The 16,831-nt window shown below is 51.6% G+C and overlaps 1 protein-coding gene across 1 annotated transcript; it reads right to left on the bottom strand.

The window, feature by feature from the left end:
* Positions 1–4,140: 4,140 nt before the first annotated feature.
* DLL1 (delta like canonical Notch ligand 1) lies at positions 4,141–12,074 on the bottom strand (the record flags this gene model as incomplete). Its single annotated transcript, XM_084262003.1, has 11 exons — positions 4,141–4,766; positions 5,143–5,257; positions 5,381–6,173; positions 6,881–7,097; positions 7,239–7,408; positions 7,553–7,683; positions 8,165–8,225; positions 10,666–10,923; positions 11,208–11,268; positions 11,479–11,790; positions 12,015–12,074. The coding sequence occupies 11 exons, from the start codon at positions 12,072–12,074 to the stop codon at positions 4,761–4,763; spliced, it is 2,184 nt and encodes a 727-aa protein (XP_084118129.1). The 3' UTR covers positions 4,141–4,760.
* Between the last annotated feature and the right edge of the window lie 4,757 nt (positions 12,075–16,831).

The following is a 16,831-nucleotide window of genomic DNA, read 5'->3' on the forward strand; positions in this document are numbered from 1 at the left end:
CATCTGTATCATTGCACTGCCACAGTGGTCCCAGACACAAGCGAAAAGCCAGGTCTTAACAGCCACATGAAAAAAGTGGCTCCTGGAGAAAGAAGGGAACAGGGAGGGTCCCTGTTTGTCTGACACAAACTGATCTCAGGCATCCATGAGAGATCACTACTCAGTTTGGGACTTGCCCTAAGAGAACTACTTCTCATGTCATTTTCTTTGAAATATATGACTATGGACATTAAGCAGTAACAATAAGGAGGTCCCCAGGATCTGTCAGGAAAGAATTCCTATCTGTCTCGTTTCTACAGCTTTTCTCCTTGTCCTCCATAGTCCCAAGACACATTTAATCTGTATCTCTACCTGCAAAATGGTTTTGCTGGAAAAGAGTCTGCTGCAGCAGAAAGCTAGCCAGGTTGCAGGTGCCGATCTGTGAGAGGACGCTGATGGCACTGTGGCCCTTCATGTTAACACCACCACATGTGGCATCCTTTCTGTGCCATGGGCACACAGCTACATCACATCCCCCCTGCACACACTGCACACACACTTATGCCACCGCAGTTGCATCCCTCCGGTTATCTCCTTGCTGCCAGTACTGGGTGTACGTATCCTCTCGGAGATGATGGATGTTTCAATTGTGATATAGGTCTTTATTCCACGCAAGCACCTCAAAGCCCTTTACAAAAATAGCTCACCACCTCAACAAGCAATCTGACATCCAGAGATAGGAAACGGCCTTAACTTGCCTTGGAGGGTATTTTAACATTCCCCACCACTATAGTAACCTCTCACAAGCACAAATGACCTTCTCCTTCTTAGAACAACCAGGAGGCCCCCATTTTCCTCAGGTCCTGGAAAGATTAAGTGACACGGGTCCAAGGTTGCGCAGGAAGTCTGGAGGGAGCACTGAAAATAGAAGGGGGCCCTCCTGAGTCCCGCCACAGCGCCTTGACCACAAGACCATCCTTCCTCTCCCAAGGTTACACATCAGGTCTGCGGTGGAGCCAGGAATAGTACCCAAGTTTCCTGACGCCCAAGCTGTCCTCCTGCACTGTGTACAAAGTAAGCACAAATATCAGGTTAAAGCAATTTATAAACCCATGTCTTGCAATTAAACCTAAGGCATACTGGCTGAACCAAAACCTTCCTACATTTCTAAATCTGTGACACACCTCAGTTAAAAAGTCCCCTTCCACAATCAGGGCAGCTAATGCTCCCCTGCAGCTAACCTTCCCTGACTGACTGAGTGCCTCTGCGTTCCTGACATGTCCTGTCTGTGCTCACCCTGTAAAACCCTTTGCCACTTGCTCCAGAAAAGCAGGTTTCCAGGCAGAGGTGTGGGTGGAGAGGTGCCCTCTCTAGCCACCACGTTGAGACCTGGGACCAAACAAGGCCACTGCAGGGTGGAAAGGAGGAGAGGAGGAGATGTTGCTGGTTGAGGTGGGGGCATGAAGTGGTGCAGTGACAGACCGCTGTGGTCCCAGCACTGCACACAGGCAGGCCCCTGAGGGACGAGATGCCTGGGGAGCAAACCCAGCTTGTCATGGCTTTTCATGTCCCCTCCTGCAGGGACACACGCTGCATTGGTACGTGCAGCTTCCCCGGAGAGAGACGGAGATGTGCTGTGTCAGGAGGGGCACGGTGCCACGTGTCCCTGCAGCTTGTTGGAGCCTTTCCATTAATTTTAATGGGCTTTGGATCAGGCCCTGAATTCTCAGCTGTCCTGGCTAAACGGCCTCTCCAGGCAGGCTCTCCTCTCATTTTAGACTGGGGAGGCCTTTCAGACACCCTGCTGACAGGGAGGTTCCTGCCGCTTTTTGGCAGCAGAGCTCCTGTCCTGGGGCAGGTGCTGCCCTGGCAGGGCTGGGGCCAGCAGGCACCATCACTGCCCCTTACCTGCAGTGTGCACTACCTGCACACATGGCCCAGCACCTGCATGTGCTGCCTGCACTCTCTCAAGCAAACACACGCACACGACCTTCACCCCCTGCCCAGATCATCCTTTTATTTTATGTTTTCTGTAGAAAGGCCCAGGTACTAAAGGTGAGGAACGTGGATCCAGTGCTCCTCACTGCACGCTTCAACCTGCTCTGGTCACCGAGAGCTCCTGCATATGCACAGTCTCAGGTTTGGGGGATTTACCAATCCCGGACAATAAATAAATCCTGCTACCCCAACTCTGTTCAGGACAGAAATGGAAGAAGCCATTGGGCTCATCTGTGTAGCCATCATTTCAGAAAGTGCATCAGAAGGGCAAAGCCATGCCCTTCTCTTTGCCATCAGTACGTTTTACTTCACTCACTTCCTTCACTCAGCACTTCTGGTAATTAGCACACTTGGGCAAAATGTACTTTCCAAAACTGTTTTATTTTTAAGCAAGTTTAGGTAGATGCTGATGCTGTGCTGCTTGACAAGAGCAAGGAGCTGTATGCTTTTCCAGACCTTTACCCGACACCGTATTAAAGTAGTACTTGATGTAGTGCTAAAGACCTGATGTCATAGAGGCACTCAGCCACCAATGATCTTCCCTTCATGACTGCCGTTTCTACAGAAGCAGAATGAAGAGGGCTCAGCTGAGACCATGGCACTGGCTGTGCAAAATGCAGTACACCATAAGACACAAGCCTGGTCCAAAAAGGTCAGAGAAAAGAGAAAACTGAGAGAAATCAAGTGATTTGCCCAAGGTTGAAGAGCAAGATGATGACAGAGATGGCAATAAAACCTAACAAAGCTGACTTGTTTGTCCAATCTGTGAGATTATGTGGCTCTGAGCACCTGCTGCCGTACACATCGTTGTGCCTCATTTAATCTATGATGCACTGACTGGTTATTGGCAGGTTGTTCTGTTACTGGCCAGATTGAAAATGCTGTTCAGACCATCACTCTCCTTGTGAAAACTTTCCCTAGAAAGACACTTTGGGATAAATGAAGAGGATTACCTTCTCAACTTACTTCATGAGAAGTGAGTCAGTAGATCTTGTCTAAGGTTTGGCTTGGTGGTGAGGCTTTATAGACAGACAAGCCCCTGCAGTCAGTGTGGTTTTTGCATTGACCTCACATCAAATTACAATTCCAGCAGTTCACATACTTAGGTAGGCTAAAACAAGGGGAGCACATACGTGTTTTAAAGTTATAGATCACAGTCTGTGATAATTGCTTGACTATATCTGCTAACCCATTCTTTGTGTTTAGGATAGCACCTTCCTCCCCTGAAGGGAATGGGAACAGACTATGGTCATTAGCTCCCAAAAGATGCAGGAGGTGGCCCTCAGCATCTGAGGTGGGTTCCAAAAGTAAATTATTTCCTCGATTTTCCCTTTCTTCCCGAAGTGGAAGAACACCTTGCCTGGTTCTGTTTTAACACGCAACACAACCTGAGAGAGTCAGGGCAAACTAGATTGGGAAAAATCACCTGAGCATTCAGGGCCAAACCAAGTGTTGGGATCACACCCTGCCCCAGTATGAAAGCATCAGGAACCAGGGGCAGAGCTGAAACCCAAGGTGCAACTAATACTTTAGACTGGTATCATAGCCAGAAGAGCTGTGGCTACCAGCCAATTCAGTGTCACCCTTTCTCATGGAGGGAAGTGCCGCCACCACCCCAAGCAGGTGTGATGAGGAAAAACTCTCATCCCTTGTGTGTGCATCAGGGGCCTGAGCCCAAAGGGGCCATGCTGATGTGCTCTGGGTGTCCTACATGGTCCTGGGCTCCAGGCAAGTGGTTGTGAGAAATGAAGATCCGAGTCATAATGGGCATGATGACTCTGCATTGCAATGGTGCGTGTTCCCATCGCTCTTCCTCGGTAAATAATCCCAACATGACTGAGCAAACATTACTCAGGGTTTTGACAGATATTTGCCTTTGGGGTAAAAATGAGTACAACCCTGGGGTCAACAGTTCAGAAGGTTAGGAGGGGAAAGACAGGGGGGTCTACACATAGCAAGTTGTTCCCCATTATTTGTTTCTCAGTCCTACCCATCCACAAATGAATGCACAGAAGCCTGTCAGATGCCTGCTTCCAAGGTTCAATAATTTTGTCATTGGTTATGGAATGAACATAGCACTCTGATTATCATTAATAATATTTATTTTGGAAAAATATTTTAAAAATGAATTTCTTCATTAACAAAATGGTAAAAAACCCTCAAATAACATTTGCACAATATTCCATAAATACATTTATATACAAAAAAATATAGTCACATAGACCCGAAGTGCCTTTGTACATATTTACCAAAAAATTTAAATTATAAAAAAATGAACATCACAAAATACTCAAGCTTTACAATTATCATGAAAATATTTTTACAGATTCAAAAAAATAACACACTTTTTCTCACCTAGTAAAAACACATTTTAGTATCAAAAAAGACAATAAAGGCAGTGTTTGTGTCTCTAATTCAAGAAAAGACTGGCTCATAAGAATCCAAAATATACACTTCAGGCAGTGCATGCTTCTTATGTAGTACTTAAGTCCGTTCATTTAAATATATATAGAAAAGCAACTGACCATAGTGCAATGATAAAATTCGTAAAAGGCAGTGCAACAGTAATCCTTGAACACAGACCCTTGCCTGGTGTCCATCTTGTTTCTCTATTTTGCAGTCACTTTGCTAACTTCAGTAGAGAACCAGCTCAAGCCTGAATTTAGTTTCTCAGCAGCAGTCAGTGAAGGAATCTATCTCCCATTCCTCTTTCAGCAGCATTCATCGGGGCACGTCTCCTCTGAAATTGTTCCGAACAACCACCTTGCCGTATCACCTCTGGTTTACACCTGGTGAGAGAAAACATGAGCAGAGATCAGGAGAGGTTAATGGAAAGTAAGAAGAGGGCTGTAGGGCTGCAGAGGGTTGGGACTTAAGTCATTACAGGAATGGACCCTGCATGAAGCACACTGAGGGGTGGGTCAGCAGACCACAACCACACTGTCCTTGTCTGCAAAATCATTGCACCCGTAACATCCACAGCAGCAAGCCACTGATCTTGCCTCTACAACATCCACAGCACGACAAATTCAAGCTGGCTGATTTCAACAGGTACAAATTGCTGTGGCACCACAGAAAAGGGTTTAGCTGCCCTGAGGGCTGGTAGATGAGGGCTGCGCACCGAGACTTTTCTCTGCTGTTCCACCTGCCAGGCAGTATACTAACCTCAGTTGCTATGATGCACTCATCTTTCTCTTCTGATATGACATACACCGACTGGTACTTTGTGTCCTTTGAAGTGGAATATACTGAATCAGGTCGCTTTCTTTCAGAAGTATCACTAATGAAGACAAAAAGAGACAACACAGGTCAGATGGCTCTTGCTTAACGCTACCTAACACTACAAGACCCACACACACCCTTCCGAGTCCAGCTGCCCCCCGTATTCAGATGTGAGAGATACCTCTTTAGCTGTACTGCACTTTTCTCCTCTGCCTCTGAATCATACGTTTCACACTTGGCTTCACATTTGCTGTGCTCCTCTTTAACAGAGTCCTCGTTCTTGAGTTCATGCACCAAATTGTAATCCACTGATGGGTATCTGACTTTGTAGCCATTTTTATCGGAGTTATCACTATGAAAGTCTACTTTCTTATTCGTGTTTTTAATTTGAGTGGCACCAATGACACTTATGGAAATGTCCTTCTCACGCTGGCAGTTCGCCAGGTTGTTCATGGTCTCAGTCTCGCTTCTGCAGGCATCGGGCTGGTGGTGCCTCTTCTGCACTCTGAGCCTGACGCAGACGACCACAGCAGCGCACCCCAGCAGCAGCATGAGGACCAGAATAATCCCAGCGCAGACGGCGATCCAGGGGAACTGGGTGTTCTGGCCTTCCGTGTACTTCTCAGTGAAGTCAACGATGACCGGCCCCTGCGGCGGCTCGGGAAGCAAGAACTGGCAGTTGAGCCCACCATACCCCCGGGCGCACTCACAGACGTAGCGGTTGTTTCTTTCGTGGCAGGTGGCCCCGTTGTGGCAGGGGCTGTGTTCACATCTGCTCACCGGGGTGCTGCAGTTCTTCCCGTTGTATCCCGGGGGGCAGGTGCAGGAATAGTCGTTGACACCATCCTGGCAGGTCCCTCCGTTGACGCACGGAAAGGAGGCGCAGTCATCCACGTTATCATCACAGTGTCTCCCAGTGAAGCCAGCCTGGCACTGGCATATGTAGGAGTTCCCCAGATCGACACATTGGGCTCCTGCAAAACGTCAAGGGGGAATGAACGCTCAGTGGTGGGCAGCCAGACCAAACAGCCTCCCACCTGCTGCTCTCAGGGCGACCATCACAACCCACAGCCGGGACAAGCTTTCTTTTTGAGAGGATAGCTCAACCTTTGCCAAGTCTGAGCCACCATAAGAAGTGTGGGTTTTTGGTTTTTTTAATGAAGATATTTGTTAATCAGGTCTATTTTTCATTCTCCATCCTATTTCCTTTTAAACATTTCACTCAGCTTGGACAACAAAGCTAGCCCTGATCAGGTTAACACCACAGTCTCACGTTACAGAGTTTGAGTGGCAACGAATGAGGACTGCAGTCTTCACTAGTCTTCACTAGTTTAATCGAAACAGGGCAACTGCTGTTACCAGATTACAAGTAATAATATTTAGCACTTGCATGGCATTTTGCATCCACAGACCTCTAAGAGAATTTGCAAGGATAACCCTCCACATTTTCAGGCATGAAGCTTCAGGCCAGGTTCCCTGGCCACAGTCACCCCTTGAGAAAATACGGTCTGTGGCCCAAACCACACCGTTACTTTTTAAGTACAGCTTCCCCACCAAGTCAGCTATCGACATGACACGAACCACAACTGAACATCGCTCCTGGTTACAAACTCCGGACCAGAAGCCAAAGTAACTGGCTGGTCTCCCTTCTAGAAGGTCACCATAGCATGTTTGGCCTTACCATTAGCACAAGGGCTGGAACTGCAGTAATCAATTTTCTTTTCACAGTTGAATCCAGAATAACCCAGTGGGCAGCGGCAGTTGTATCCCCCGTCAGGGTTGTCGGTGCACCTCCCGCCATTGAAGCACGGGCCGTCAGCACAAGTCATGGCGCTCAGCTCGCAGTTTTTACCGTAGAAGCCTGGTGGGCAGGTACAGGAATAACTGTTCTCGAGATCCTGGAGGGAGAAAATGAGAAATAGTCAAAACATTTACCCGAAGCTGCTTTGAAATCCAAAAAGGGATTTTGAAAGAAATCAGTAAAACTGACATTAACTGCTCCCTAGGGGTTTCAGATGCCACAAGCAACTCAAACTTACAGTGCAGCTTCCACCATTCTTGCAAGGGTTGGCGTCACATTCATTGATTTCAATCTCACAGTTGGAGCCTGTGTACCCGGGTCGGCAGGAACACGTGTAGCTCCCCTGACCAGTGTTGGTGCATGTGGCACCGTTCATGCAGGGCTTGTGGTGGGTGCAGTAGTTCAGGTCTGTAAAAGATTTAAGAAAAAAAAAAGAAAAAACAGTCAAGATACTTGCTAATTTGTGAGGCTAGAAGAGGGTAGGTGAGCTGGAAAGATGTGTTTGCTTTCTGCGTTTTAAAACAGACCCTCAAGCAAGGACAGAGAACTCACCCTGGTTGCAGAAAAGGCCACCCCAGCCTTCCTGGCAGTTGCACTGCCATGGCTGCTGACAGGTACCATGAAGGCAGCCTGGGTATCGGATGCACTCATCACAATATCGCCCCTGCCAACCCACTCTGCATCTGAAAAAAAACCAAACCGACAACAAAGTCTTGTCAGATTTAGACTACTCACAGTTGGAAACCCTATCGCAAACTCTGTGAACACACTGATGCCAGGGATTGAGTTTCCTAAAAGCCCTTGGTGATCCTTCATGTGAGAAAGTCACCAAGTCCAACTGTAGCATCAGCTTTCATCGGTCCCAGCTATTTCTTCCACTCCCTTAGACAGAGCCACAGTTCCAGGTAGTTAATTTGTTTACTCTAATAACAAACAGCTAACCCTTACACACAACCCTGTAAACTCATTAGGTTAATATTAATGGCACTGATGTTTGACTTGTAGATTAATACTTTGATCTGGCATTACCTGGATCTCTCAAATTACCATCTAATATGAAGAAAGGCATTCAAACCAACCCTTCAGATGACTGATGGCTTACTTAACAGCAGAGCATCAACGTTAAAGACAAAGAAGGGAGCAGGAGGGGAGGGGGAAACTTACTTGCATTCCCCAGGTTTTTCGCAAAAGCCGTGTTGCTCATCACATCCAGGCAAACAAATGGCTGTAAACAAACCAAGGAGGAAGAAACGTCAGCACGGGGGCCCAGACACCTCCCTCGCACAAGTCCGATCCCCGGAGCACCTCGCGGGTGGGGAGCCCCGTTTACTAGGTCGGGGCAGTTAAGCGCAGCTGAGTTAATCTCCGGCGTCTGCAGGAGTATTGATCTCGCCCCGTAACCGGGCACTTTACTTATCGCCAGGGATGAGCATTCTTCTTAATACAGTTGCACACAGACAAAAGAGGGCTCACAATTGCTCCCTTCCCCACAGCCCCCCACCCCCCTTCCCTTCCCAGTGAGGGTCAGAAGTCCTTTTTTCCAATTCTATGCACACAGCTCCACCTCTTAATATCCCCCGAAAGTGTGTGTGCAGATAAGAGTGGACAGCTGGTGTGCAGGGTGCCAGTGCAAGACAGCTGCTCTATTGTCTATTCTCTCCCAGCAGCTGCCCCACTGCAACAATACCCCGGCCCCGGAGCCAATGGGGCCGGCGGCCGGGCAGCCTATCCCTGCCCACAGCTAATCTATGGCACGCGCGTGATTTCGCTGCAAAAAAACTTTTCTCTTCTTTTTTTTTTTTTTTCCTTCTTATTCAAATAAATAAGTCTAAAGTTCTTCCTCCCTCCTTCCCCCCACCCCAACTCCTCCGCCCCGTTCCGAAAAGGGGCGGGCGGGTGGGTGCAGCCCTGGTAAAAGAGGTAAGCGGGCCAGCGGGAGGGAGGATGAGGGAAGGGGAAAAAAGGGACTTCTGCTCATTACTTTGCCTGGTTATGGAACTCATTAAGCAGGCACTGCAAAGTTTTAATTCAACAAAGCCAGCCGGAGACAATGGCATGCGAGGGGAAGGGGGGGCGGTGGGGAGAGAAAGAGAAAGAAAGAATCGGTGCTGATAATCAGATCGCCTCCAAGTTGGAAAGAATGGAGCTGGGGGCAAGGCGACGGGAAGCAATCTGCGACTGGCAGCTCCGCTCCCCAACAGCCAAACATTCTTTCTGCATGCACACATAAACACATCTCCCCTGCCCAGTAGGTTTGCGCCGCTGTTCTAAGCTGCTTTTTTGCTGCGAGGGAAAGCAGACTGAGGAGCACAGACAGCCTTCTAACTTTGCTATGGGAAAAGCAGCGATGTACAGGCATCCAAAAGTGCTGACAGCTCCGAAAGAGCTCATTATCAAAACGCTTCCTTTTTCCCCACCCCTTGACACAACCGGGCTAGCCACTTTTGATCACGGGAAAGGTTGTAGCTCCTATTTAAAACGCCATCAAAGGAAACACAGACCCCTCTGCTTACTGTTTATTGTGCAACGTTGGACCAAGAACTGCTAAAAGCATCCTACCAGTCACTAATAGCATGAATAATCAATCTGGGCTCCTTTGATAGCACCTCAGCTGAGACTGCAGTGTAGGTGGGCTTTAAGAAAAACAAAAACACCACGAGAAGAAAACCAAGAGGCTGCTTTACAGCCCGTAACTGTTTTCTCCCTACACGCCTGGCCCTTTGATGACTGGAGAGGAACACTCGCCCAGGATGTCATCTGCCAGTGTACTTCAGGTCCGTGTATACACACAAACAGAGAATGCCATCACATGCTGCAGCAGGAGCTCTCTGTGCACGTTTGGGTGTACACCGCTACATGTCTACAGCGGGCGGCAAGCTTGTACCAAGCTGGAGGGGTCTGAAATCCCTGACTATACTCTCAGTGATGCGCTTACTGTCCCAGCTTTTCCTGCTGTCTATCAACACACCACATTCCTCAGCAACTTCAAGCTCAGGCGCACTTTAAAACTCATGTCCCTCACTACTTTGCTAGTTGTAACAATCACAGCAGTGGCACAGAAGAGGGATGGGGAAGAAGCTGAATATTCTTGTGGAACAGTCTCCGTTAGGGCCAGTACCACAAATGAGAAATGTATGGTCTAAAGGCTACGGAGAATACCTGAGGCCTCCTAACACTTTTCTCAATACAAGGTGGCAAGGTATCAGACCATCATAAGCTGATCAACAGGCCTGCTGCACGGTTGTTGCCAAAGCCTGGCTCCCTCTCCTGAAGCCATGTATCCTGTACATAATGATATCAGTGCGTGATGGTCGAAGGGGTGGCTAGGTATAAAACGTAGTCCTGACATGTTTTAATAAATCCCCAAGCAACTGTTGAACATTTTGCTATCAGATTTGGTGTCTACAGGAAATAAGCAAGAGTGTAATGTTGACAATGACATTTTATTAGCTTCAGAAAGTGCTGTCTGCATTAACTTTCTGTGATAATGCCGAACACCTCCCACTCCCTGTGCCAGTAAATCCTGTATGCAGCACCAGACCTCCACCCACTGTCACTTGCTTCCCCCTCTCCTGTTGGGCTTGGTGTTTGAGAAACACCCCCAAAGAGCTCAGGGGACACCACTGCAACCAGCACCCAGGGACACAAGAAGATGGGACACTCACGCTCAGTGCAGTACTGTCCTTTCCAGCCAGGGTTGCAGACTTTCTCTCCACGCTCTCCACAAGTGAAGTGACCAAAGGCATCGTCCCGGGGGCGACAGAAGACAGAGCAGCCTTCTCCATAGTAGTGCTCATCACACACAAAGCGATAGGAGTACTTGAGGTCTGTGCGGCCGCTGCTGTGCAGGTCCTGGGACCACTCTTCACCCACCGCCAAGTGCCTCTGGGTGGCCAGGCGGCTGATGAGGCGCTCAGGGTTTTCTGTGTGCAGAGGAGAGGCATGATTAGGAAACCCAGCGTGGGTAGAGGTGTAGGAAGATGCTCAGTAGGGGGGTGGGAGGGGAACCGCAGAGGTAGGATTATAGAGTTACATGCCAACAGGTTGGCCTCTCTTCCCATGGCCTCCCAAGGAGGAGCAGGGATGGGATGAGATGGGATGGGATGGGATGGGATAACATAATGCACTGCACAATGCAGAAGAAGGAGATGAGTGGGGCCACAAGGCTGGGATTATTCCAGTTTAGGGTCTGTTTTGGAACAGTTACCTGTGGTGAGGTCATCAGGTGAGTCCGTATGCAGAGCCTCAATGATGAGCGAGAAGGTGCCCTGAGGAAAGAAGGAGCAGAGACATCCCACCGGGAGAGTGTGAGAGCAGGCAGGACCAGGGGGTAGCGCCCCCAGACACCCCCAGACACCCCCGGTGGACTGATGGCCCTTTGGAAGGGCAGTCATCCAGCTGGAATGGCACGGTGTGTGGGATGGGATGCGGACCGCCCCTTCTCGCGCCGCCCCCCCCCCCCCCCTTCGCCCACTTACGGGCCAGGTGAAGCCGAAGGGGAAGCGGATGGGGTTGCTGAAGGCGGGGTCGGCGCCTCCCGCGCCGTCGGGTACGCTGAAGGAGTTGGCGCCGAGGACGGGGGTGATGGCGCTGCCGTAGGTGCAGGGCGGATCGGGGGAGACGCTGGCCTGGTAGTGCTTGAGGCAGACGCGGAAGAAGGTCTTGCAGTCGCACTGCTGCAGCCCGCCGCCTCCGGGGCCTCCCCCGCGGCAGCAGTTGCGGTTGCTGAGCAGCCCCTTCTTATTGACAAACTCCTGCAGCTTCAGCTCGAAGACCCCGGAGCAGCCGACCTGCGGGGCGGGGACAGAGGCCGTCAGCCCGCCGAGCAGCCCGCTCCCCTGGCCCGACCCCAGCCCCGCCGGGCATCGGCGGGACTGACGCCTCCCTCCCCGACGCCCCTCCCCGCTTCTCCCGGTTGCAACAGGCAGCAGCAGTGCTCGGCACCCCCGCGGGAAGCCCGGTGCCGGGACCACCACCGCCGGCATTTCTGCCCCGCCACCCCTCGGGCACTTACCGGGCAGCGGCTCTGCAGCACCGAGAGGAGGGCGAGCGTCAGCAGGAACCGACCTCCCATTTTGGAGGGGCAGCTCTGGTGCCCTTGCTTTCCTCCCCCTTGTCTTCTCGTCGGAGGGGAAAGGGGGAAAGTGTCTCTCGGAGGAAGGGGGTGAGGGGGGCGGGGGGAAATAAACCACAGCGGCCAAAGCCGCTCGCCCCAGCAGAGCTGGAAGAGTTAGTGTGACGGTCCCCTTCTTTCAGGACTGTCTCTGACTTTTCTCCCCTTCTGTCGATAGCTCTAGGTGTAGCCTGTCGGCGACTGACAGTTCTTTCGGATGGCAAAAGAAAAAGAAAGGAAGGAAAAAAAAAAAAAGGTTAAAATTAAGCTGCTAAACTCTTTTTCTTTCCCAATCCACGATGCTCCTCCTTTTCTCCAGGAAGAAAAAAAAAAAAAATATTAAAAAAAAAAAGCAACTTAATTCCCAACAGAGGCAGAGAAAAGGCTTCCCAAGGAAGATTAAAAATCGGCGGTCTGGCAATCCCTGCAGAGGCAGCGGCGGCAGCGGCGGTAATTCCCGGTGCGGTGAGATGCGGGAGCGGCTCTGCGCGGCTGCGCTCGCCCTGCGCACGTCGGGGCTGGCGGGTGTCAAACGGCAGCGGGCAGCAGGTCACGTCGGAGCCTTGATCCCCCCCTTTTTTTTTTTCCTTTATTTCTTTTTTTTTTTTTTTCTTTTGCAAAAGCAGCGAAGCTCCCTTTCCTTGTTGTGGGCTCTTACTTTTGTTTTTAGAGGAATCCCAGCCAACAAAAATAAGCTCGTGTCTCAATAGCGGCGCACTGAGCGTGTCCGGGTGTGCTCCTACGGGGGAGGGGGGGGTGGGGGTGCCTGCTCGGCTCTGCTCTGCGCCGCGGCTCGGCGGCTCTCTCCGAGGGTGAAGCGCTAAGGATCTGCCTCTCCTTGGGCGCCTGCCTCCCTTATATCCCGCCGGCCGCCTGCATGCCTAATGAGATGCAAATGAGCAGCCCCCCAATCTGGCTAGAGCTGTCACAAAGGAGCCACTTTTCCAAACCCTCCTCTCAATGGATCGCCAAATGGTCAGTGAGCTGTAAAATGTGCAACCCTCCTCCCCCTCCCCTCCGCGCTCACAAAACGTGCTCATTTACATTCCTGCAAATTTGGTAACCGCAAGAATCCCCCTTCTGCTCCGGGGAGAGGGTAACACCCCCTCCGCACCGGAGAGAGGCAGCGCAACACGCTCCGGCGAGAAAACAAGCCCGGGGACGGCGGGCTGCAATTACCTCTCGAAACGTGCAAAGCAGCCGCCGTGTCCCCAAAAAGTAACTCGGTGATCATGACCACTTCCATGGGGCATCTGTCTTCGGCGTTAAAGGGACGAGGGAGGTGGAAGCCAGCGAGCCACGGCGAGGGGAAGCTGATCCCTTGAAATTCACTCCGCATTTCCCCTGGCACAACCGGGATAATTGAGGGGTGAGGGGGTGGGGGGTATGAATTTGCGCGAACCGAGACGGGGTTCGCTCATCCCTTGGCTCCGTTCACAGCGCTCATCCCGCCGGCGGATGGAAAGGGGGGGAGTCCCCGGGGGTCCCGGCGGCGGGGGAGGGCGCTGACGGGTTCGCGGAGGAGACCCGTGGAGGGGACCGGTCCGCGGGGCTCCGCGGTCCCGTCCCCGCCACCACCGCTGCCGGAGAGAGCCACCCGCTCTGACCGGGTCCCGCACCCCTCTATGATTATTATCATCATCACCAGCAACCTCTCCCTCTCTCTCTCTCTCCCTTTTTTTTTTTTTTCCTCCTTCAGCTTAGTAAAAAGTGAGTTTGGTGTGTGTCGTTCGCGTGGCTGTCATTAAGGCCGTTTGTTATTGTGTGAGGGCTGAATCAGTTAGCTCTTTGTGCTCTCAGCTGTATGGTAATGTAGACAGCACCTGCTCCCTGCACAATGCGAGGGAGAGAAAGAGCTCCCCTCGGCGCACGCTACTGCCTCTACAACAATGTCCGCACATTTTTTAAAGAAATCCCTTCCAGCACTTCCCCCCTCCACCAAAAAAAAAAAAAAAAGAAAAAAAGAAAAAAAAAGAAGAAACACCAACTTTACACCAACCGTCACCTTATTATTATTTTTCTACATACCCATCAGACACTAGAACTTTTGTTTTCATCTTAAAAACACGGAAAGGAGTTTACTGTTGCGGTGAAAGAGGGGTAGAGATGATTACCGTTTGAGCAGTTTCTTAATGATGGATGGAAGTGGGGGATAAAAGTTGGAGGGCGACTCTGGCATGTCACTCGAAGCGGGGCTTTCCACTTTGTCCGGGCCCTCTGTTTAAACACCTTCGGTAGGCGCAGGCGGATTCATTAGGATGCAAGGTGTAACTGTCTCTGTAAATGTCATTTTAATTGTAACAGATCATTTCAGCACAGATTAAGCTTGCGTGCGAAAGGAGAGGATTTGGCTACAATAACCTCACTGTAGGTATGCCATGCTAAAAGCCTTATTATGGCGACTTTATTGGTTTGAAACGTGCATTTGCATGGCAAAATGTGACTTTCATTGAAGCAGATGTCTTGATCACAAATTATCTTACAATGCACTAGGAAAAAAAATTCTTAAAGACTTCTTAAAGTAAAAGCATTGGGTAATACCAATTAAAAGAAAATCACTAATGAGTTCATTCAGCCCAGCTCTTCTTGACTGTTCCGGGACTGTAGCTGCCCACGTTCACTTACTGGGTGGGGGTTGCGGCACCTACCCCAAACCCAGGCATGTACCCTCGGTACCTAAGCAAGCATCCACACTTTTGCAACGTTTCGCCTCTCAGTGCGTACGCCCTTTACATCTAATTTTGGACGAACGAGCCATCTACATCCAGGTGCTCTCCTTCCCCTCTCCCCGCCCCTCGACGCTTAAGGGAAAGCTTAAATGTACAGGAATGTTTGGCTTGGGTTTTTTTGTGGTTTTTGTTTCTGGTGGTTTTGTTGTTTGGTTTTTTTTTTGGGGGGGGGGGGGGGGGTTAAGGTGGGAGTTATATGCGGGCAGAGAGGGGAGCAGCGATCCCAGAGGCACCGTGCGAGGGCGCAGGGAAGGCGGCCAGGGAGGGAGCGGAGCGGGCGGCGGGTTCCTGGAGGATGGGCTGCCCGCCCCCGCGGTGCCCAGCCTCTGCAGCGGGGAGGGGAGTTGGGGGGGGAGCACCCCGTGGCAACGCCGGGTTTAACTGTATATTACTTTTGCCACCTAGCGTCTTTTCAAGTGGCTTGCCGCTGCTTCGCAAACTTTGCTGCGGCGTTATCTCCGGGAAAAGGGCGGCGGGAGGGGGGGTGGGGGGGGGAGGAGAGAATCACTTCGTATTGGATGTACTAAGCGAGTAGGGCGTGGGAGCAATATCTGTCTTGAAATTTGGGGGTAGCCCGTCGGTGGAGGCGGGAAGTGATATATCACCGCGGATCTTTTAATCTACGAGAGAGAGAAAGTTGGTCCATTAGCATCCCCTTGCTTAAAAAACTGGAAATAAAAAGTTACACGCGCGAGGGTTTTAACCGAGCGATAAGGGGAGGAAAAAAAAAAAAAGACCCGAAAAAACTTGCCCCCAAATCCTTAACAACCCCCCTTCGGTACCGGGTATTTGTTAAATTGACGGGGCACAGATTTCTCGATTACCGCTGCTGAGCGTGACTGAAAGGCGCCGTGAGAGCCGGCAGGATCCTGCCCACGGCGCTCATTCTTCTCCGGCTTAATTTATGCCACGCGATTCTGTATTGGGGAAATCAAGCAGAAAGCTCCTTTTTCTGCTTTTTTCCCCCCTCTCCCTCTCTCTTTCAGATGCTGGGCTAACGGGGAGACTGTTTAACTTAAGTGTTTCTATAGGAGGCTGTTGTAGTTTAACTCCTGCCCACCAGTAGCTGAGGCGAACAAAGGAGGGACTCGAGGTCTAACTATTCATCCATTCTCTGCACTTTAATTTTCATTGATTTCGAAGACAAGGGGAGCCCTTAGGGATTCTCGCTGAAGGGGGATGACACGCCTTTAGACGCGATCAGCCCCCCAGCCAGCCATCTGCTCCCAACCAAATGGCGCTTTTTCGCTCCCAACCGCGTGTCTCCGCACCGCGCTCGCCCGCCGCCCCCCGCCGCCCCCCGCGCCGCCCCCGCGGTGTTAACCGCGCCCGCGCACCGCCACCGGCCCCCGCTGCCGGGGACGGGCGGCCCGTCCCGCACGACGCCCTGCCCGCCCGCGCCCGCCCCGCCGGGGGGTGAGCCGGCGGCGGGACCCCCCGGGGGAAGGCGCGGTGCCCGGGCCCCGCCGAGCCGCGGTGACCCCGCACGGCCGGGACGCGGCGGGCCCAGCCCCGCCTGCCAGCGGCTCGCTGGGGCTGGTGGGGTATTGTGCTCTCCCTCCCTGCCCCTAATTGATACCCTTCCCGCAACGCCGGCCCCCCTCTCATGCCCCGGCGAGGATTTACGGTCCCGCCGCGCAGCAGTGCGGCCCAGAGCTCCCCATCGGCCCCGGCTTTTAATTCTAAACGAGCCAGATTATGGGAAAAGTCACTTCGGGGGCGGGGGGGGGGGGGGGGGGGGGGGCTGTTAATTAGGACGACGCGCTGCCATCGCTGGCGCTCAACCCGGATTTTTCCCGGGACGGAGGGCTCCGGGCATATGGCGAACGGTGCGGCGGCAGAGGGACGTGTACGTGTGGAGCTATGTGTAGCCGACTGTGCATAATATTTTAATTAGGTCTCTAGTCCCTACGGAGGTATGTGTGTGCGGCTGCCCCTCAGCCGCCGCCTTCCCCGCAACACTCCTTTCACCTGTTCCCCTGGGCCAGG

The sequence above is a fragment of the Gallinula chloropus genome (genome assembly GCF_964237585.1).
Source record: "Gallinula chloropus genome assembly, chromosome: 3".
Taxonomy (NCBI): Eukaryota; Metazoa; Chordata; class Aves; order Gruiformes; family Rallidae; genus Gallinula; species Gallinula chloropus.